General features: G+C 47.8%; 1 protein-coding gene across 3 annotated transcripts in view; it reads right to left on the bottom strand.

Annotated features, from left to right (window-relative positions):
- Positions 1 to 22384, bottom strand: part of LOC128686406 (uncharacterized) — a 77551-nt gene that overhangs the window by 15336 nt on the left and 39831 nt on the right. For 2 of the 3 annotated variants that reach the window (XM_070085746.1, XM_070085748.1), the window contains exons 2-5: positions 13324 to 13614; positions 12543 to 12630; positions 12103 to 12238; positions 11060 to 11286 (exon numbers count right to left, since the gene is read on the bottom strand). In XM_070085746.1, coding sequence (XP_069941847.1) covers positions 11060 to 11286; positions 12103 to 12238; positions 12543 to 12630; positions 13324 to 13614 — 742 coding nt within the window. Of the gene's footprint in view, positions 1 to 11059; positions 11287 to 12102; positions 12239 to 12542; positions 12631 to 13323; positions 13615 to 17692; positions 17812 to 22384 lie in introns of those variants that run through there. The other variant, XM_070085747.1, reaches the window with a different exon arrangement.

Raw genomic sequence — 22384 nt, 5'->3', positions numbered from 1 at the left:
AATTTAATACTAAACAAACACAGTGAAATATATTTTTTTCGTTAGGTTCAGAATGATTTTGGCGAAATTATTGCATACACAAATTTTCACTTGTCCTATATGGCAAGATGAGCGTTGCTATTTAAGCCAAGATCGCAAGTTCTGCCTATTCGGCACGACATATATATATATATATATATATATATATATATATATATATATATATATATATATATATATATATATATATATATATATTATATATATAATGTGTGTGTGTGTGTGTATGTAACAGAAATATAATAGGAAGTGTAACAACTTATACAACATCTTCAGCTCCCCGGCAGAGGGCGGGCCGCATGCCCAGAATGCTGCAGGTATTTGCCCTCTGGATCACAACACTGAGTCTTTGAGTTTTCACCCAGTTTAGAGCAAACTTGCCCCAAGCTCCAAGGGTCTCCGACCCTACTGGGATGAAGTTATAGCAAGGGGCAGGTCTACATATTTGTGGATCTTCTGGATCTCCCTGTTATTAGCGGCTCCACCCCCTTCAGCTTAAGAGTATGGCAAGTAGGTGTCCGCCAATGTGGCGGCACAGGTGTAGTCCCAGGCAATCTGCTTACCATCCTTCCAGGGTAGCATAGTGATTCCATCTGGACACTTTTGACTTCCATCAGACCTCAGTATTGGGGTTCCCGTTGAACTGGGCAACGGGCTGTGGCGAGATTTTTCTTTATGATGTCTTTGATCTCTTCATGTCTAACGTATTTCCCTTCTCATGTATGACAAACAAGACCATGAAGTCCGAATTGATCAGCCGACACCCTGCCGCAAATACACTTATATTCGGCGAGTGTGGGGGTGGCGGAGAGCAGCACCAGTCGGAATGGCCTGTAGGTCGAGTCGAGTGCCCAGGGAGAAATTGGGAACAGCCAAAATGAAATCTCCTGAATGTGGTGCCTTCACTGCTAGGAGACGAGCTTTGTCCTTTCCCGAAGCGTTGTTGAGCATCGTGTTGGCAATTTTTTCCATGATCGGTTTGCCCCAATGGAATTGTTTGTGCTCTTTGGGAAGAATTGGTCTACTGGAGAAGTCTGCAAGGGTGTCTCACAGCATGGCTGCTTCAATGAACCTGGGGTCCTGAGCTCCTACCGCACCCCCTCAAGCGTTCGGGGACAATCTCCTTGACTAGTCCACTGGAAGCCATACACGAGGACAGAAATGCAATAAAGCCACCTGTATTGCCTTGCTCACCCCTATACCTCCCAGTCGCACCGGAAGAGTTGTTTGATCCCAATGCTGATCTTCCAGTGACAGATTCAGTGCCTTCTTAAAGACTGATCTCAGGAGTGACTCATATTCGTTGAGTGTTGGGTTGTCGAAAGAGGGTGCGCACCTCAAAAGTAAATGAGTCTTGACGGAGTGAGACACCTTGTGAGGAGATACAGGGCATCATGGGCATCAAGATCACTTATACTCTTCTCCATTCTCTTCAGGTCATTCAGTTTGTCCTTGAGGACTGTGTCGATGGCTTGATGACCGAGCGGTTCTCCCAAGAGGATGTTTATGAATGGGGTGGTACTAGAGTCTTCAGGAAGGATTGTTCGCACAGCTGTGATTATTTCCTGGTTAGTTGTGATGATTTCACTCTTGGAGGGATTGAGGATGAATCCTAAGACTTCTCCAAGTGTCTTTACCAGTTGTAAGTCCTCTAGAAGGGAATCTTCTGTACCTGCGAGAGTGGAATCATCTAGGTACCATGCAAGCGCAACTAATGTGACATTTTATTTTGGCAACGTTTCGCTCTCCAGGAGCTTTGTTAAGCTTGACAAAGCTCCTGGAGAGCGAAACGTTGCCACAATAAAATGTCACATTATTTGCACTTGCGTCCTTTTACTTTACATATTGTCGGTAATTCTACCAAAATATATACAATCCAGGTACCAGATATTGAACTCACTGCGCAAGCTGGAAGTTATATAAATATACACTGACACACACACACACACACACACACACACACACACACATATATATATATATATATATATATTATATATATATATATATTATATATACATATTATATATAAATATTATATATATATATATATATATATATATATATATATATATATATATATATATATATATATATATATATATTTATATTATATATATATATATATATATATATATATATATATATATATATATATATATATATATATATATATATATATATATTTTTTTTTTTTATTTATTTATTATCACACCGGCCGATTCCCACCAAGGCAGGGTGGCCCGAAAAAGAAAAACTTTCACCATCATTCACTCCATCACTGTCTTGCCAGAAGGGTGCTTTACACTACAGTTTTTAAACTGCAACATTAACACCCCTCCTTCAGAGTGCAGGCACTGTACTTCCCATCTCCAGGACTCAAGTCCGGCCTGCCGGTTTCCCTGAATCCCTTCATAAATGTTACTTTGCTCACACTCCAACAGCACGTCAAGTATTAAAAACCATTTGTCTCCATTCACTCCTATCAAACACGCTCACGCATGCCTGCTGGAAGTCCAAGCCCCTCGCACACAAAACCTCCTTTACCCCCTCCCTCCAACCCTTCCTAGGCCGACCCCTACCCCGCCTTCCTTCCACTACAGACTGATACACTCTTGAAGTCATTCTGTTTCGCTCCATTCTCTCTACATGTCCGAACCACCTCAACAACCCTTCCTCAGCCCTCTGGACAACAGTTTTGGTAATCCCGCACCTCCTCCTAACTTCCAAACTACGAATTCTCTGCATTATATTCACACCACACATTGCATATATATATATATATATATATATATATATATATATATATATATATATATATATATATATATATATATATATATATATATATATATATATATATATATATGTAATGTATAAATGAGTGGTGAAGTAACTGGCTGCTGAGGTGGCTGGAGAGGAGAACATGTTAGTAAAGATTACCATACTCTCAGATACTGGTGGAATATGATGGCAAGGTGTTATCCAAAGCAACAACTGTGATGAGTCGGTACTACAAATAAGTTTATCTAAGCATCTGCTGTAGTCGAAGCTTCACTAAACCAACACCAAGTTCGTTACTCGTTTTTATAGCTATTTACTACTCACTATATTCTATTTATTCATGCAGAAAATACTTAAAAACGAAAAAAGTGTTTAGTGTAATTATTATGTCCAATGAATGTGTATATATAAAGTAAAAATATTAACAATTTACATATGTAGTTACTTAAAAAATGTGTATTTCCTGGATTAAGTAATGAAATGCAAAGTCAAAATTGAGATGGATCTTGAAGTGAGACAATAATTTACAACTCACCGACCTGCTGGTCTCACAACTCACCGACCTGCTGGTCTCACAACTCACCGACCTGCTGGTCTCACAACTCACCGACCTGCTGGTCTCACAACTCACCGACCTGCTGGTCTCACAACTCACCGACCTGCTGGTCTCACAACTCACCGACCTGCTGGTCTCACAACTCACCGACCTGCTGGTCTCACAACTCACCGACCTGCTGGTCTCACAACTCACCGACCTGCTGGTCTCACAACTCACCGACCTGCTGGTCTCACAACTCACCGACCTGCTGGTCTCACAACTCACCGACCTGCTGGTCTCACAACTCACCGACCTGCTGGTCTCACAACTCACCGACCTGCTGGTCTCACAACTCACCGACCTGCTGGTCTCACAACTCACCGACCTGCTGGTCTCACAACTCTCCTGCCTGCTGGTCTCACAACTCACCGACCTGCTGGTCTCACAACTCACCGACCTGCTGGTCTCACAACTCACCGACCTGCTGGTCTCACAACTCACCGACCTGCTGGTCTCACAACTCACCGACCTGCTGGTCTCACAACTCTCCTGCCTGCTGGTCTCACAACTCTCCTGCCTGCTGGTCTCACAACTCTCCTGCCTGCTGGTCTCACAACTCTCCTGCCTGCTGGTCTCACAACTCACCGACCTGCTGGTCTCACAACTCTCCTGCCTGCTGGTCTCACAACTCTCCTGCCTGCTGGTCTCACAACTCTCCTGCCTGCTGGTCTCACAACTCTCCTGCCTGCTGGTCTCACAACTCACCGACCTGCTGGTCTCACAACTCTCCTGCCTGCTGGTCTCACAACTCTCCTGCCTGCTGGTCTCACAACTCACCGACCTGCTGGTCTCACAACTCTCCTGCCTGCTGGTCTCACAACTCTCCTGCCTGCTGGTCTCACAACTCACCGACCTGCTGGTCTCACAACTCTCCTGCCTGCTGGTCTCACAACTCTCCTGCCTCCTGGTCTCACAACTCTCCTGCCTGCTGGTCTCACAACTCTCCTGCCTGCTGGTCTCACAACTCTCCTGCCTGCTGGTCTCACAACTCTCCTGCCTGCTGGTCTCACAACTCTCCTGCCTGCTGGTCTCACAACTCACCGACCTGCTGGTCTCACAACTCTCCTGCCTGCTGGTCTCACAACTCTCCTGCCTGCTGGTCTCACAACTCTCCTGCCTGCTGGTCTCACAACTCTCCTGCCTGCTGGTCTCACAACTCTCCTGCCTGCTGGTCTCACAACTCTCCTGCCTGCTGGTCTCACAACTCTCCTGCCTGCTGGTCTCACAACTCTCCTGCCTCCTGATCTCACAACTCTCCTGCCTGCTGGTCTCACAACTCTCCTGCCTGCTGGTCTCACAACTCTCCTGCCTGCTGGTCTCACAACTCACCAACCTGCTGGTCTCACAAATCTCCTGCCTGCTGGTCTCACAACTCTCCGACCTGCTGGTCTCACAACTCTCCTGCCTGCTGGTCTCACAACTCACCAACCTGCTGGTCTCACAAATCTCCTGCCTGCTGGTCTCACAACTCTCCTGCCTGCTGGTCTCACAACTCTCCTGCCTGCTGGTCTCACAACTCTCCGACCTGCTGGTCTCACAACTCTCCTGCCTGCTGGTCTCACAACTCACCAACCTGCTGGTCTCACAAATCTCCTGCCTGCTGGTCTCACAACTCTCCTGCCTGGTGGTCTCACAACTCTCCGACCTGCTGGTCTCACAACTCTCCTGCCTGGTGGTCTCACAACTCTCCTGCCTGCTGGTCTCACAACTCTCCTGCCTGCTGGTCTCACAACTCTCCTGCCTGCTGGTCTCACAACTCTCCTGCCTGGTGGTCTCACAACTCTCCGACCTGCTGGTCTCACAAATCTCCTGCCTGCTGGTCTCACAACTCTCCGACCTGCTGGTCTCACAACTCTCCTGCCTGCTGCTCTCACAACTCTCCTGCCTCCTGATCTCACAACTCTCCTGCCTGCTGGTCTCACAACTCTCCTGCCTGCTGGTCTCACAACTCTCCTGCCTCCTGGTCTCACAACTCTCCTGCCGGCTGGTCTCACAAATCTCCTGCCTGCTGGTCTCACAACTCACCGACCTGCTGGTCTCACAACTCTCCTGCCTGCTGGTCTCACAACTCTCCTGCCTCCTGGTCTCACAACTCTCCTGCCTGCTGGTCTCACAACTCTCCTGCCTGCTGGTCTCACAACTCTCCTGCCTGCTGGTCTCACAACTCACCAACCTGCTGGTCTCACAAATCTCCTGCCTGCTGGTCTCACAACTCTCCGACCTGCTGGTCTCACAACTCTCCTGCCTGCTGCTCTCACAACTCTCCTGCCTCCTGATCTCACAACTCTCCTGCCTGCTGGTCTCACAACTCTCCTGCCTGCTGCTCTCACAACTCTCCTGCCTCCTGATCTCACAACTCTCCTGCCTGCTGGTCTCACAACTCTCCTGCCTGCTGGTCTCACAACTCTCCTGCCTCCTGGTCTCACAACTCTCCTGCCGGCTGGTCTCACAAATCTCCTGCCTGCTGGTCTCACAACTCACCGACCTGCTGGTCTCACAACTCTCCTGCCTGCTGGTCTCACAACTCTCCTGCCTCCTGGTCTCACAAATCTCCTGCCTGCTGGTCTCACAACTCTCCTGCCTGCTGGTCTCACAAATCTCCTGCCTGCTGGTCTCACAACTCTCCTGCCTGCTGGTCTCACAACTTTCCTGCCTGCTGGTCTCACAACTCTCCTGCCTCCTGGTCTCACAACTCTCCTGCCTGCTGGTCTCACAACTCACCGACCTGCTGGTCTCACAACTCTCCTGCCTGCTGGTCTCACAACTCTCCTGCCTGCTGGTCTCACAAATCTCCTGCCTGCTGGTCTCACAACTCACCGACCTGCTGGTCTCACAACTCTCCTGCCTGCTGGTCTCACAACTCTCCTGCCTCCTGGTCTCACAAATCTCCTGCCTGCTGGTCTCACAACTCTCCTGCCTGCTGGTCTCACAAATCTCCTGCCTCCTGGTCTCACAACTCACCGACCTGCTGGTCTCACAACTCTCCTGCCTGCTGGTCTCACAACTCTCCTGCCTGCTGGTCTCACAACTCTCCTGCCTGCTGGTCTCACAAATCTCCTGCCTGCTGGTCTCACAACTCACCGACCTGCTGGTCTCACAACTCACCGACCTGCTGGTCTCACAACTCTCCTGCCTACTGGTCTCACAACTCTCCTGCCTCCTGGTCTCACAACTCTCCTGCCTGCTGGTCTCACAACTCTCCTGCCTGCTGGTCTCACAAATCTCCTGCCTGCTGGTCTCACAACTCACCGACCTGCTGGTCTCACAACTCTCCTGCCTGCTGGTCTCACAACTCTCCTGCCTGTTGGTCTCACAACTCTCCTGCCTGCTGGTCTCACAACTCTCCTGCCTCCTGGTCTCACAACTCTCCTGCCTGCTGGTCTCACAAATCTCCTGCCTGCTGGTCTCACAACTCACCGACCTGCTGGTCTCACAACTCTCCTGCCTGCTGGTCTCACAACTCTCCTGCCTCCTGGTCTCACAAATCTCCTGCCTGCTGGTCTCACAACTCACCGACCTGCTGGTCTCACAACTCTCCTGCCTGCTGGTCTCACAACTCTCCTGCCTGCTGGTCTCACAAATCTCCTGCCTGCTGGTCTCACAACTCACCGACCTGCTGGTCTCACAACTCTCCTGCCTGCTGGTCTCACAACTCTCCTGCCTCCTGATCTCACAAATCTCCTGCCTGCTGGTCTCACAACTCTCCTGCCTGCTGGTCTCACAAATCTCCTGCCTCCTGGTCTCACAACTCACCGACCTGCTGGTCTCACAACTCTCCTGCCTGCTGGTCTCACAACTCTCCTGACTGCTGGTCTCACAACTCTCCTGCCTGCTGGTCTCACAAATCTCCTGCCTGCTGGTCTCACAACTCACCGACCTGCTGGCCTCACAACTCACCGACCTGCTGGTCTCACAATTCACCGACCTGCTGGTCTCACAACTCACCGACCTGCTGGCCTCACAACTCACCGACCTGCTGGTCTCACAACTCACCGACCTGCTGGCCTCACAACTCACCGACCTGCTGGTCTCACAACTCACCGACCTGCTGGTCTCACAATTCACCGACCTGCTGGTCTCACAACTCACCGACCTGCTGGTCTCACAACTCACCGACCTGCTGGCCTCACAACTCACCGACCTGCTGGTCTCACAACTCACTGACCTGCTGGTCTCACAACTCACCGACCTGCTGGCCTCACAACTCACCGACCTGCTGGCCTCACAACTCACCGACCTGCTGGTCTCACAACTCACTGACCTGCTGGTCTCACAACTCACCGACCTGCTGGCCTCACAACTCACCGACCTGCTGGCCTCACAACTCACCGACCTGCTGGTCTCACAACTCACCGACCTGGTGGTCTCACAACTCACCGACCTGCTGGTCTCACAACTCACCGACCTGCTGGTCTCACAACTCACCGACCTGCTGGTCTCACAACTCTGCTGCCCTGACCTCAAGCACCAACTCCATTGTGTGAAGACTCAGTCGACGATGTTTACATTTCGTTGAAATGTCACAGTGTTCCCTTGGTGCTTTTCTTCTCTCGCTACACAAGGTACCATCTCTCTCTCTCTCTCTCTCTCTCTCTCTCTCTCTCTCTCTCTCTCTCTCTCTCTCTCTCTCTCTCTCTCTCTCTCTCTCTCTCTCTCTCTCTCTTTCACTCACACATATATATTATCATGATAATAATACTTATATTGTAAAATAATAATTAATAATTCAAAAAGTGTCGCTTGCTGGGCATTTCCTAGTTGTTGGTTGGCACTGTCCTGCTTAGTGGTCAGTCTTGTTGACACTGTCCTGCTTAGTGGTCAGTCTTGTTGACACTGTCCTGCTTAGTGGTCAGTCTTGTTGGCACTGTCCTGCTTAGTGGTCAGTCTTGTTGACACTGTCCTGCTTAGTGGTCAATCTTGTTGGCACTGTCCTGCTTAGTGGTCATTCTTGTTGGCACTGTCCTGCTTAGTGGTCAGTCTTGTTGGCACTGTCCTGCTTAGTGGTCAGTCTTGTTGGCACTGTCCTACTTAGTGGTCAGTCTTGTTGGCACTGTCCTGCTTAGTGGTCAGTCTTGTTGGCACTGTCCTGCTTAGTGGTCAGTCTTGTTGGCACTGTCCTGCTTAGTGGTCAGTCTTGTTGGCATTGTCCTGCTTAGTGGTCAGTCTTGTTGGCACTGTCCTGCTTAGTGGTCAGTCTTGTTGGCACTGTCCTGCTTAGTGATCAGTCTTGTTGGCACTGTCCTGCTTAGTTGTCAGTCTTGTTGGCACTGTCCTACTTAGTGGTCAGTTTTGTTGGCACTGTCCTGCTTAGTGGTCAGTCTTGTTGGCACTGTCCTGCTTAGTGATCAGTCTTGTTGGCACTGTCCTGCTTAGTGGTCAGTCTTGTTGGCACTGTCCTGCTTAGTGGTCAGTCTTGTTGGCACTGTCCTGCTTAGTGGTCAGTCTTGTTGGCACTGTCCTGCTTAGTGGTCAGTCTTGTTGGCACTGTCCTGCTTAGTGGTCAGTCTTGTTGGCACTGTCCTGCTTAGTGATCAGTCTTGTTGGCAGTGTCCTGCTTAGTGGTCAGTCTTGTTGGCACTGTCCTGCTTAGTGGTCAGTCTTGTTGGCACTGTCCTGCTTAGTGGTCAGTCTTGTTGGCACTGTCCTGCTTAGTGGTCAGTCTTGTTGGCACTGTCCTGCTTAGTGGTCAGTCTTGTTGGCACTGTCCTACTTAGTGGTCAGTCTTGTTGGCACTGTCCTGCTTAGTGGTCAGTTTTGTTGGCACTGTCCTGCTTAGTGGTCAGTCTTGTTGGCACTGTCCTGCTTAGTGGTCAGTCTTGTTGGCACTGTCCTGCTTAGTGGTCAGTCTCGTTGGCACTGTCCTGCTTAGTGGTCAGTCTTGTTGGCACTGTCCTGCTTAGTGGTCAGTCTTGTTGGCACTGTCCTACTTAGTGGTCAGTCTTGTTGGCACTGTCCTGCTTAGTGGTCAGTTTTGTTGGCACTGTCCTGCTTAGTGGTCAGTCTTGTTGGCACTGTCCTGCTTAGTGATCAGTCTTGTTGGCACTGTCCTGCTTAGTGGTCAGTCTTGTTGGCACTGTCCTGCTTAGTGGTCAGTCTTGTTGGCACTGTCCTGCTTAGTGGTCAGTCTTGTTGGCACTGTCCTGCTTAGTGGTCAGTCTTGTTGGCACTCTCCTGCTTAGTGGTCAGTCTTGTTGGCACTGTCCTGCTTAGTGGTCAGTCTTGTTGGCACTGTCCTGCTTAGTGGTCAGTCTTGTTGGCACTGTCCTACTTAGTGGTCAGTCTTGTTGGCACTGTCCTGCTTAGTGGTCAGTCTTGTTGGCACTGTCCTGCTTAGTGGTCAGTCTTGTTGGCACTGTCCTGCTTAGTGGTCAGTCTTGTTGGCACTGTCCTGCTTAGTGATCAGTCTTGTTGGCACTGTCCTGCTTAGTGGTCAGTCTTGTTGGCACTGTCCTGCTTAGTGGTCAGTCTTGTTGGCACTGTCCTACTTAGTGGTCAGTCTTGTTGGCACTGTCCTGCTTAGTGGTCAGTCTTGTTGGCACTGTCCTGCTTAGTGGTCAGTCTTGTTGGCACTGTCCTACTTAGTGGTCAGTCTTGTTGGCACTGTCCTGCTTAGTGGTCAGTTTTGTTGGCACTGTCCTGCTTATTGGTCAGTCTTGTTGGCACTGTCCTGCTTAGTGGTCAGTCTTGTTGGCACTGTCCTGCTTAGTGGTCAGTCTCGTTGGCACTGTCCTGCTTAGTGGTCAGTCTTGTTGGCACTGTCCTGCTTAGTGGTCAGTCTTGTTGGCACTGTCCTACTTAGTGGTCAGTCTTGTTGGCACTGTCTTGCTTAGTGGTCAGTTTTGTTGGCACTGTCCTGCTTAGTGGTCAGTCTTGTTGGCTCTGTCCTGCTTAGTGGTCAGTCTTGTTGGCACTGTCCTGCTTAGTGGTCAGTCTTGTTGGCACTGTCCTACTTAGTGGTCAGTCTTGTTGGCACTGTCCTGCTTAGTGGTCAGTTTTGTTGGCACTGTCCTGCTTAGTGGTCAGTCTTGTTGGCACTGTCCTGCTTAGTGGTCAGTCTTGTTGGCACTGTCCTGCTTAGTGGTCAGTCTTGTTGGCACTGTCCTGCTTAGTGGTCAGTCTTGTTGGCACTGTCCTGCTTAGTGGTCAGTCTTGTTGGCACTGTCCTGCTTAGTGGTCAGTCTTGTTGGCACTGTCCTGCTTATTGGTCAGTCTTGTTGGCACTGTCCTGCTTAGTGGTCAGTCTTGTTGGCACTGTCCTACTTAGTGGTCAGTCTTGTTGGCACTGTGCTGCTTAGTAGTCAGTCTTTTTGGCACTGTCCTGCTTAGCGGCCAGTCTTGTTGGCACTCACCTGCATAGTGGTCAGTCTTGTTGGTACTATTCTGCTTAGTGGTCAGTCTTGTTGGCACTGTTCAGCCAGGTAGTTAATCTGGTAGCGCTATTCTGCTGGGTAATCAGTATTGTTAGAATTGTTCAGCTAGGTAGTCAGTCTTGCTGGCACTGTTCAGCTAGATGATCAGTCTTGTTGGCACTGTTTAGCTAGGTAGTCAGTCTTTCTGACACTGTTCAGCTAGGTGGTCAGTCTCTTCCTGCACTGTTCAGCGACGTGGTCAATAGGGTTGGCACTGCGAGGCACTTACTGCAGAGTCCTGGATACTTGGAAGAGCAGGAGGTGTCGGTGGGACAGGATGAACACGGGGTGCCACGTGTATACATACGATCGAGGATAATGTTGCCTCCTGGTCCGTAATTGCAAGTGTACAGCTTCTTCCACCACCCACCTTCCTGGTACATGGTATACCCGCAGCCCACCCGGTCCGTGCTGAACCACACCATCTGTGTGTAGTGGCCCAACGCGGAAGTGAACCTGTGGATACACACATGTTACCACCAGCACTGATACTGCTACCATTACTACCACAGCTACCATCATGTGTCCTCACCCCACCCGGTACATGCTGGGCCACACCATCTGAGTGTAGTGGACCGCAAGAACAGCTGGTTGGTTGGTTAATGACTCCTAGTGCCCTATCGACTAAACTAGGATCATTAAGGCTGCACGTAATCTTTCCACCACCAGACAAGAAGACTTTAATCCCTAAAATAAGGATTAAATTGAATTTACAGCATATATACACTGAGAGAAATACACTTCTCCCGTAAGTAGCCGCTGAAAACCAGTGTACACACACACACACACACACACACGGCCAGGAGCTTGGACTCGACCCCTGCAACCTCAACTAGGTGAGTACACACACACACACACACACACACACACACTCGATGAGGCTCTTGAAACCATGAGAGAGTCGACTAGTAGCGACCAGCGAAGTGTTGGGGCTAGGAGCTGTGCATCGACCCTTGCAACCATATATAGGTGAGTACATACGCACACAATTGTTACTGCCACAGCTCTGATAACACTTCCAAAATTAGCCACTACCACAACTACCGTTACTACTGCCAACTATCACTGCCAGTACTCGACTACTGTTACTACTATACAGAAGACTCACGAAATCGTAATAGCACGATTGTAAACAAATCACTTGCCATAGGTTCAGTCCCCACCCGTTCCGTGATTCACCATCAGCAACACCATCACCACAACAAGCACCATTACCATATAATCAATATTGTCACTACCGTCTCTGAGGTATAGGGCTGGAGGATGACTCACTTGAAAGGCTGAATGTTTGTGGGAGAGAAGAGAGCCACCTCGTCGTACCAAGACTTCAAGGCTCTGTCCCACTGGATACTGGTGTCGTAGTTGCTCTGGTAGCTGACGAAGATATTCTGACCCACGCTAAACCTTGCTGTCAGGGACAACACTCTTAATATTCACCAAAGATGACTTTAACAATACTCGTGTGGGTCATCCCGATCTCTGGCCAGTCAAGCTGTTTGTGAAGGCATCTACTTGAACAATACATTGTATAAATATGAGCATTTTGACTTCAATAACCCACACGGTTTCAGAGAGTTGTTTATCAGCAACTGTTCAAATACGGAAAATGCAAGAGAACGAATTTATATAAAAAAATCCCAGTGTGTAGAGACAAACACACACACACACACACACACACACACACACAACATCAATACAGAGAGAAGACTCACAGACACGACGGCAGTCTGCACAATCATGTTTAAAGAGACATTGATCAGCATGCCTCTGAGCGACCTCCGCCAGCTCCTTATCCCACACCTGTGGATACAGTAAGAGCTCTAATAACACACCAGCAGATACTGAAAATGAATCTCCTACCTCAATACCTTTAAATACTTACGCTGTATAGCCCTTATGGTTTAGAGCTTCTTTTTTATTATAATAATAATTTAAATACTTACAGTTCTCTGATACCACAACTGCAAGTCCCTGAAGATAGTCTTCTAACAGAAGTGTACCAGCAACAGCATCTTCCAGCACCACTACTTAGGCTGCCAGAATCTCAGTCATTAAACTTTATAGGTTTATATTATACATTTTCAACCTTAAAAAAATCGATACTTAAGAATAGCAAGAGATCTTCAGGAGCATGACAATCTGAAATGCAATTTTAATATTAGATATTTTGTCTTTTTTGTGGTAATATCGTCAGTCACTTAGCTATAGAGTATGTTAGGCAAATAGCGTATTAATACGTTGCTCATGCGTATTACTTGTTGCTTCCATGGTGCGTTCCTACCTTGCCACATGATGTATTAATATGTTGAGCCCATGACATGCTGATATGTTGTGCTCATGATGTATTAACACATTGAGCACTAGACATATCAATGCCAATGATGCATTATGATTTCTTTCATATGTTGTATCAATACAAGACTCCCATTTCGAATCAAAACATTGCTCACATGACGTATAAATACGTGGTTGACATAGCTGACCGCTACTTACCATGAGTTTCATGTTAGCAGCTTTGGGTTGAGGTCCGGGCACTCCTCGCCGTTCCTGGCCCATGGCCACCCTGGACCTCAGTTGGTTGTGCTGATGCACTATGTCTGCTGCTTCCCTGGGGCCCACACCACGTGTCTGCACCTTGGAGCCGCATCTGGGCCCCACGCTGGAGTACTTGCACATGGTGTGTTTGGGCGTGAAGCTGCAGTACTGAGACGTCTGCCCTCCTGCCCATCCTGCCCACGTTACCACAACCAGCAGCAGCAGCAACGACCTTTGGCACATCGTCAACTGACAAATAATAAAACTAGTAAGTCATATTTATTTCTCAGTGTTAAATTATGGATTTAGCACAGTCTAGGAGTATGATATTGTTTTTAAGTCATGTTTGGTCAAATAATTTCCAAATTTCTAATCAACAAATTGAAAATGAAAAGTTTACACTTTTTTTCAGTCTGTCCTGGACCATTATCAAGAGAGAGAAAGGAAAATATATTCAATTTTAATTTGTGTCCTTGACAAAAAATTGTCAGGGACACGAATTAAATGTCAACATAAGTTTCTTACATGAGAAACCCAGTGACAGTGTCAACACACACACACACACACACACACACACACACACACACACACACACACACACACACACACATACACAATGACAGGAAGAAAATAACGTGTGTTGGTACGAGACAAGGTATAAGAGTGGGTGCATGTGTCGAGTGGGGTTCCACAAGGGGTCAGTCCGAGGTTCGGTGCTGTTTCTTGTATGTGTGAATAGCAGGACGGAAGGGATAGATTCATATGTGTCTCTGTTCGCAGAAGACGTGAGCTAATGAGGACAATACAAGCGGACGAGGATCAGGAAAACAGAAGGGGATCTGGACAGGCTGCAGACTTGGTCAGACAAATGACTCCTGGAGTTTAAGCCCACCAAGTACAAAGTCATGAAGCTTGGAGAAGGACATAGAAGACCGCAGACGGAGTACAGCCTAGGGGGATCAAAGACTGAATAACTCACTAAAGGAAAAGGATCTTCGAGTGAGCCTGATACCGATCGCATTTCCTGAGGCGCATATCAACCAAATAACCACTTCACAATATGGGCACCTGGCAAATCTAAGTATAGCATTTCGACATCTAATTAAGGAATCATTCACGACACTACACCGTGTTCGTCAGGCTCATAGTTAAGTATGAAACACCAGTATGGTGCTCGCACCCGGTCAAACATGTCAAGAAATTGGAGAAAGGGCAAAAGTTTACCACAACACTAGTTCCGGAGTTAAGAAAACTCAGTGTGGCGACACTGGAGGACAAGAGAAATAAGGAAGACATAATAACGACGTATAAAATACTGAGAAGGACTGACAAAGTGGATAGGGCCAGAATGTTTCAGAAATGTGACACAAGAACACGGGCACACAGCTTGAAGTTAAAAACTCAGGCTGAGTCATAGGGATGTTAGGAAGCATTTCTTCAGCCTTAGAGTTGTCAGGAAGTGGAATAATCTGGAGAGTGAAGTAATGGAGGCAGGATCCATACATAGCTTTAAGATGAGGTACGATAAGACTCTCGGAGCAGAAAGAGAGTAGACCTAGTAACGACTAACGAAGAAGTGAGGCCAGGAGCTGTGAATCGACCCTTCCAACCACAAACAGGTGAGCACACTGCTACACTAGCTTTTTTTTCCCCCTAGAATCATGTTATGTATCTTTCTATACGAGTCTCACGACCTTATTGACAATCTTGAGAGTCACAACCCTGGGGTGGAAAACCTTTCACCAGTATCAACTATATTATAGCTGTGTTTATATATTTGTATGATGTATTTATGCTTACTCATTAACACAAGATTTACATTATAAAATGCACACAGTATTCCGCTGCCAACAGCTTGCTTGCGCAGATCTAGCTTTCGACGCTTTAAACGCTATGCCAGTGTCTCAGAAAAACTATAATAGCCAGTAGCAAAAACTTATGAGTGAGGTGTGCGAAGGCTTGCATCACCTCCCCATGATACTGTGTGAATCTGGTTTGAGATTGTTACTGAAACTTCAACAGCTGGCGAACTTTAGGTCTAGAGTTGAGAAGTACAGTGCCTGCACTCTGAAGGATGAGTGTAGGTGAGAAGTACAGTGCCTGCACTCTGAAGGATGAGTGTAGGTGAGAAGTACAGTGCCTGCACTCTGAAGGATGAGTGTAGGTGAGAAGTACAGTGCCTGCACTCTGAAGGATGAGTGTAGGTGAGAAATACAGTGCCTGCACTCTGAAGGATGAGTGTAGGTGAGAAGTACAGTGCCTGCACTCTGAAGGATGAGTGTAGGTGAGAAGTACAGTGCCTGCACTCTGAAGGATGAGTGTAGGTGAGAAGTACAGTGCCTGCACTCTGAAGGATGAGTGTAGGTGAGAAGTACAGTGCCTGCACTCTGAAGGATGAGTGTAGGTGAGAAGCACAAGGCCTGCACTCTGAAGGATGAATGTAGGTGAGAAGTACAGTGCCTGCACTCTGAAGGATGAATGTAGGTGAGAAGTACAGTGCCTGCACTCTGAAGGATGGGTGGAAGTGAGACAGTGCCTGCACTCTGAAGAATGAATGGAAATGAGAAGTACAGTGCCTGCACTCTGAAGAATGAATAGAAATGAGAAGTACAGTGCCTGCACTCTGAAGAATGAATAGAAATGAGAAGTACAGTGCCTGCACTCTGAAGAATGAATAGAAATGAGAAGTACAGTGCCTGCACTCTGAAGAATGAATAGAAATGAGAAGTACAGTGCCTGCACTCTGGAGAATGAATAGAAATGAGAAGTACAGTGCCTGCACTCTGAAGAATGAATGGAAATGAGAAGTACAGTGCCTGCACTCTGAAGAATGAATGGAAATGAGAAGTACAGTGCCTGCACTCTGAAAAATAAATGGAGATGAGAAGTACAGTGCCTGCACTCTGAAGAATAAATGGAGATGAGAAGTACAGTGCCTGCACTCTGAAGAATAAATGGAGATGAGAAGTACAGTGCCTGCACTCTGAAGAATAAATGGAGATGAGAAGTACAGTGCCTGCACTCTGAAGAATGAATGGTGATGAGAAATACAGTGCCTGCACTCTGAAAAATAAATGGAGATGAGAAGTAGAGTGCCTGCACTCTGAAGCATAAATGGAGATGAGTACAGTGCCTGCACTCTGAAGGATGAGTGTAGGTGAGAAGTACAGTGCCTGCACTCCGAAGGACGAGTGTAGGTGAGAAGTAAGTGCCTGCACTCTGTAAGATGAATGGAGGTGAGAAGTACAGTGCCTGCACTCTGTAGGAAGTCCGCACACCTCTGGCAGGACACTCTCCTCTAGCACCTGCTCACTCACAGTTTCAGCCTGGAGCCTGGCACTGCCCTTCCCGTCTCTTTCTGGACTCACAGTGCCAGCCTGATGCCTGGCACTGCCCTCCCCGTGTCTTCCTGCGCTCACAGTGCCAGCCTGATGCCTGGCACTGCCCTCTCCATGTCTTCCTAGACTCACGGTACCAATCTGGCCCCTGGCACTGCCCTCCCCGTGTCTTTCTGGGTTCACAGTGCCAGCCTGGTGCCTGGCACTCCCCTTCCCTGTTCTTACGGTTACCTAACATAACACTTTCATTATATAAAGGTCATCCAACCTGCCCAGACTCTTGCTCTCTTAACGATGACTCTCCAAACTCTTCACGACTCTCCAAATTATTCATGACTCTTCAAGCTCTTCATGACTCTCCATTTCTCTTCAAACTCTTACTTCAAACTCTTAACGACTCTTCGAAGTACGACTCCTGGCACTGCACGCCCCATGTCACCCTGGGCTCCCAGTGCCAGCCGGTAAACTCTTCACCTTCTATGTGGCTCTGAGAATTCCACGTGACTCTTCGGGTTATATGTGGCTTCAAACTCTTTGTAGCTCTTTAAGACTCTCTGTGTATTGTGAACTCTCTTGAGACGCACTGTATCCCACCTCTCTCGCCAATATTCTTTACAAACTGATTTGTGTTGAGAATTTTATGTAGGTTAAGAAAAAGCACGTCAACACGAAACATTTCGCCACGAATGGCTCCTTCGGGAGTGGATAAGCCACTAGTGGCGAAACGCTTCCTGAATAAATGTCTTGATTAGTGTTGACGTTTCTACCTACAATTTAATGGTGCCACCCTACCAGTGTGATCAAATAGGAACTAAATCCCATACGACGTTTCGTTCAGTGTAGATCTTTATGCAACAAACCACGTGAATCATGATGGCAGCTTTATGAAGATCTGAGCGAAACATTGCCCTCCTGGAGAGGGTTTCATCCTCACGAGCCAGATAGCATTATTTACACAGCGATGTATCATCAAAGCGTTTATACTTTACCAAGTTGAGGTGGCCTCGCAGTGGCGTAGTTTGTAAGGTATAACTAGTTTAGCGTCGTGTCCAGGGAGCGGTGTTGACGTTCACAGGCGAGAATGTGAAGAGCAACTCAGGTCACTTCCTGACGACACTCCATAATAAGGCCGGCACTCACACGGGGGCCCTGGCTCAACGCATGCGCAGTGACAGTACTCATCTATTTGTACTCACCTATTTGTGGTTGCAGGGGTCGAGTCTTAGCTCCTGGCCCTGCCTCTTCACCGGTTGCTACTGGGCCCTCCCTCTCCCCGCTCCATGAGCTTTATCAAACCTCGTCTTAAAACTATGTATGGTTCCTGCCTCCACTATGTCACTTTCTAGGCTATTCCACTGCCTGACAACTCTGTGACTGAAGAAATACTTCCTAATATCTCTCTGACTCATCTGTGTCTTCAACTTCCAATTGTGACCTCTTGTTTCTGTGTCCCCTCCCTGAAACATCCTGTCTTTGTCCACCTTGTCTATTCCGCGCAGTATTTTATATGTCGTTATCATGTCTCCCCTGTCCTCCTGTCCTCTAGTATCGTCAGGCCGATTTCCCTTAACCTTTCTTCATAAGACATTCCCCTTAGCTCTGGAACTAACCTTGTCGCAAACCTTTGCACTTTCTCTAGTTTCTTGACGTGCTTTATCAAGTGCGGGTTCCAAACAGGTGCTGCATACTCCAGTATGGGCCTGACGTACACGGTGTACAGTGTCTTGAACGATTCGTTATTAATGTATCGGAACGCTGTTCTCAGGTTTGCCAGGCGCCCATATGCTGCAGCAGTTACCTGGTTGATGTGTGCTTCCGGAGACATGCTCGGTGTTATACTCATTCCAAGATCTTTCTCCTTGAGCGAGGTTTGCAGTCTTTGGCCACCTAGCCTATACTCTGTCTGCGGTCTTCTGTGCCCTTCCCCTATCTTCATGACTTTGCATTTGGCGGGATTAAATTCGAGAAGCCAGTTGCTGGACCAGGTGTCCAGTCTGTCCAGGTCTATTTGAAGTACTGCCTGGTCCTCATCTGATTTAATTCTCCTCATTAACTTCACATCATCTGCGAACAGGGACACTTCTGAGTCTAACCCTTCCATCATGTCATTCACACATAGCAAAAATAGCACTGGTCCTAGGACTGACCCCTGTGGGACCCCGCTCGTCACAGGTGCCCACTGTGATACATCATTACGTGCCATAACTCGTTGTTGCCTCCCTGTCAGGTATTCTCTGCTCCATTGCAGTGCTCTTCCTGTTATATGAGCCTGATCCTCTAGCTTCTGCACTAATCTCTTGTGAGGAACTGTGTCAAAGACCTTCTTGCATCCCTCTCTCTCGTGTCTTACCTCTGTTGCTTTATCATAAAACTCCAGAAGGTTTGTGACACAGGATTTTCCTTCCATGAATCCATGCTGGTTGGCGTTTATACTCTTGTTCCGTTCCAGGTGCTCCACCACTCTCCTCCTGATAATCTTCTCCATAACTTTGCATACTATACACGTCAGTGACACAGGTCTATAGTTTAGTGCCTCTTTTCTGTCTCCTTTTTTAAAAATGGGAACTACATTTGCCGTCTTCCATACCTCAGGTAGTTGCCCAGTTTCCAGGGAAGTGTTGAAGATTGTGGTAAGTGGCACACACAACATATCTGCTCCCTCTCTAAGGACCCACGGGTAAAATGTTGTCTGGTCCCATTGCCTTTGAGGTATCGATGTCCCTTAGCAGTTTCTTCACCTCCTCCTCATCTGTATGTATGTCATCCAACACTTGTTGGTATATTCCCTGCTGGTGTCCCCATCTGGTGTGTCCCCCGAGAGGCCTTCCTGTCTCCACTGTAAATACTTCCTTAAATCTCATGTTGAGCTCCTCACATACCTCTTGATCATTTCTTGTGAGTTCTCCACCTTCTTTCCTCAGCCTTATCACCTGGTCTTTGACTGTTGTCTTCCTCCTAATGTGGCTATACAGCAGTTTCGGGTCAGACTTGACTTTTGATGCTATGTCGTTTTCGTACTGTTGCTGGGCCTCCCTCCTTATATGTGCATACTCGTTTCTGGCTCTTCTACTAATCTCCTTATTTTCCTGGGTCCTTTGCCTCCTGTACCTTTTCCATTCTCTGGTGCACTTAGTTTTTGCCTCCCTACACCTTCAGGTAAACCAAGGACTCGCTTTGGTCTTCCTATTATTTCTGTTTCCCTTGGGAACAAACCTTTCCTCTGCCTCCTTGCACTTTGTTGCTACATATTCCATCATCTCGTTTACTGATTTTCCAACCAGGTCTCTGTCCCACTGAACCTCCTGCAGGAAGTTCCTCATACCTGTGTAGTCCCCCCTTTTGTAGTTTGGCTTTTACCATTCAGTTCCTGTTACCTTCTTCACTTGTAACTCTACTATATAATCAAAACTCAGAACCACGTGATCGCTAGATCCAAGGGGGCCTCTCGTAAGTGATGTCCTCAATGTCTGAACTGCTCAGGGTGAACACAAGATCCAGTCTTGCTGACTCATCCTCCCCTCTCTCTCTGTCTCTCTGGTAGTGTCCCTGACATGTTGATGCATGAGGTTTTCAAGGAACACATCCATCATCTTGGCTCTCCATGGTTCGGGACCCCCATATGGCTCTAGGTTTTCCCAGTCGATCTCCCTGTGGTTGAAATCGCCCATTACCAGTAACTTTGCTCTGCCCGAGTGAGCTCTTCTTGCCACCTCAGCCAGTGTGTCCACCATCACCCTGTTGTTTTCTTCGTACTCCTCTCTTGGCCTCCTGCAGTTCTGTGGTGGGTTATACATCACTCCAATGGCTACTTTATGTTCTCCAGACTGAATTATACCTACTATGTAGTCTCTTTCTCCAATCACGCCCATGCCTTCCATTTCCTCAAATCCCCATCGGTTTTTTATGAGCAGTGCAACTCCTCCTCCCCCTCTACTCCTTCTATCTTTTCTCAGGATCTGATATCCCGGTGGGAAGATTGCGTCTGTTATTACCTCAGCGAGTTTTGTTTCTGTGACTGCTATGATGTCTGGGGATTTCTCACTGATTCTTTCGTGCCACTCCTCATGTTTATTCGTTATTCTGTTCACGTTTGTGTACCAAACTTTCAGCTTCTTTTCTATCACTGTAATCCTGCAAGAATATTGGGGTTGGGGGGAGCAGGAGCCTTGGTGGGGGCCTATAGGGGGCTGTGGTGTAGGTAGGGTTTGTGATGATGGGGGTGGGGTCAGAATGTCCATAAGGGACAGCTGTTGGGGTGAGGTTTGTGATGTGGGTGTTGCTGGAAGAGGGAACAGTGAGTGGGTTGTGGTTTGGGTTGCTCAGTTGCGTTGGGATTGTCGTGGTTGGAATCTTTCAGTGGGAGATTCTGCGGGGTGTGTTTGCCCTTCCTCCTGTGTCTGGATCTTGCTCATCTTCATCATTGCCTCTCGTTCCTCCTTGTGTCTCCATACCCTCTCTTTCAGTGTAGTCCTTTCTTGTGCTCTGTCGCGATCGAGGTATGCTCTCTGGTACCCCTGTTTGTCCCTCAGTCGTGCTTTCTTTTGCAGAATCCTGGTTCGAACTGATTCTTCCTTGAAAATTACTTTGACAGGCAGTATCCTTCCACTCGCAAACCACCCAATTCTCCGAAAATTTGTCACCTGAGTCATATCGTCCTCACCTATTGTTTTCATGATGCCTTCAATCATTTTTTCCTCCTCCTGTTTTATTTCTTCGAAGTTGTTCCCCTTGGCTTCTTGGAGCCCATAGATAAAAACTGACCTCTCCCATTCCTCCTCCCACTGAGTCTCCATTTGCATCCTCTGAGGTGTTTTGTTTCCTTCCATTGAAATGTTCTTGCCTTCAGTCCCTGTCCTATCTGAAACTTCTATTCTCAGGGAACTGTCTTTCATGATCAGCTGTTCCTTGTTACTGCAGTTGGCTGTTAGAGTCTCTGTATATAACATACCTTCATTGTCTTCGGACCTGTCATTTGATCTTAGTATGCTCCTCATCTTTTCCCTGGCCCCACGTGGGTCTGATAGGGCCTTCGCATACGGCATATCCCCTTTGTTTCTTACCGTCCCCTTGTCTCTGCCTGACATAGAATTTCCTGTTGTTGCATCTGAATTGTCATTTGTCTCTCTAATCTGTTTTAGGTTTTTCAGTTTCTCTTCTAAGCACTGTATCCTAGTTTCTGCTGCTAAGACTTGTAGCTCCCACTTCCTGCACTCTTCAGCTATCCACTCCTCCATTATCTTGCCAAGCTATTCTATCTTCCTTCCCCACTCTTCCTCCCTTTTTTGGAGCTCTAACTCCCAATCTTTCCTCCCTGGTTCGTCCACCAGATCTCTGGTTTTTCGCCCTCTAGGGCCACCCATTTTTTTTTGGTTTGTTTTTTATTACCACAGAAAGAAGCTTATGTATTTTACCACAGAGAGAAGTTTATGTGTTTTCAGGGTGTGTGTGTGGGGGGGGAGGGACAAGGCTATAGGAGAGAGAGAGAAAATAAGAGGGGGGAAGGCTAGAGTAGGGAGAGAGAGAGTAAGAGGGGGAGAGTTAAAGGGTAGAAAGAGGGAGAGAGAGGAGGGAGGATGGGGGTGAGGGATAAGACTTGGGGGGGAGAGAAAGGGTAGAGAGAGGGAGCGAGAAAGAGAGAGAGAGATAGAGAGAGGGGGAGAGAGGAGTGTAAGGGAAAAGGC

The sequence above is a fragment of the Cherax quadricarinatus genome, chromosome 17 (assembly GCF_038502225.1).
Source record: "Cherax quadricarinatus isolate ZL_2023a chromosome 17, ASM3850222v1, whole genome shotgun sequence".
NCBI classification, from domain to species: domain Eukaryota; kingdom Metazoa; phylum Arthropoda; class Malacostraca; order Decapoda; family Parastacidae; genus Cherax; species Cherax quadricarinatus.
Note: the sequence above shows the minus strand (reverse complement) of the source record. Positions and strands in the feature narration are given on the sequence as shown.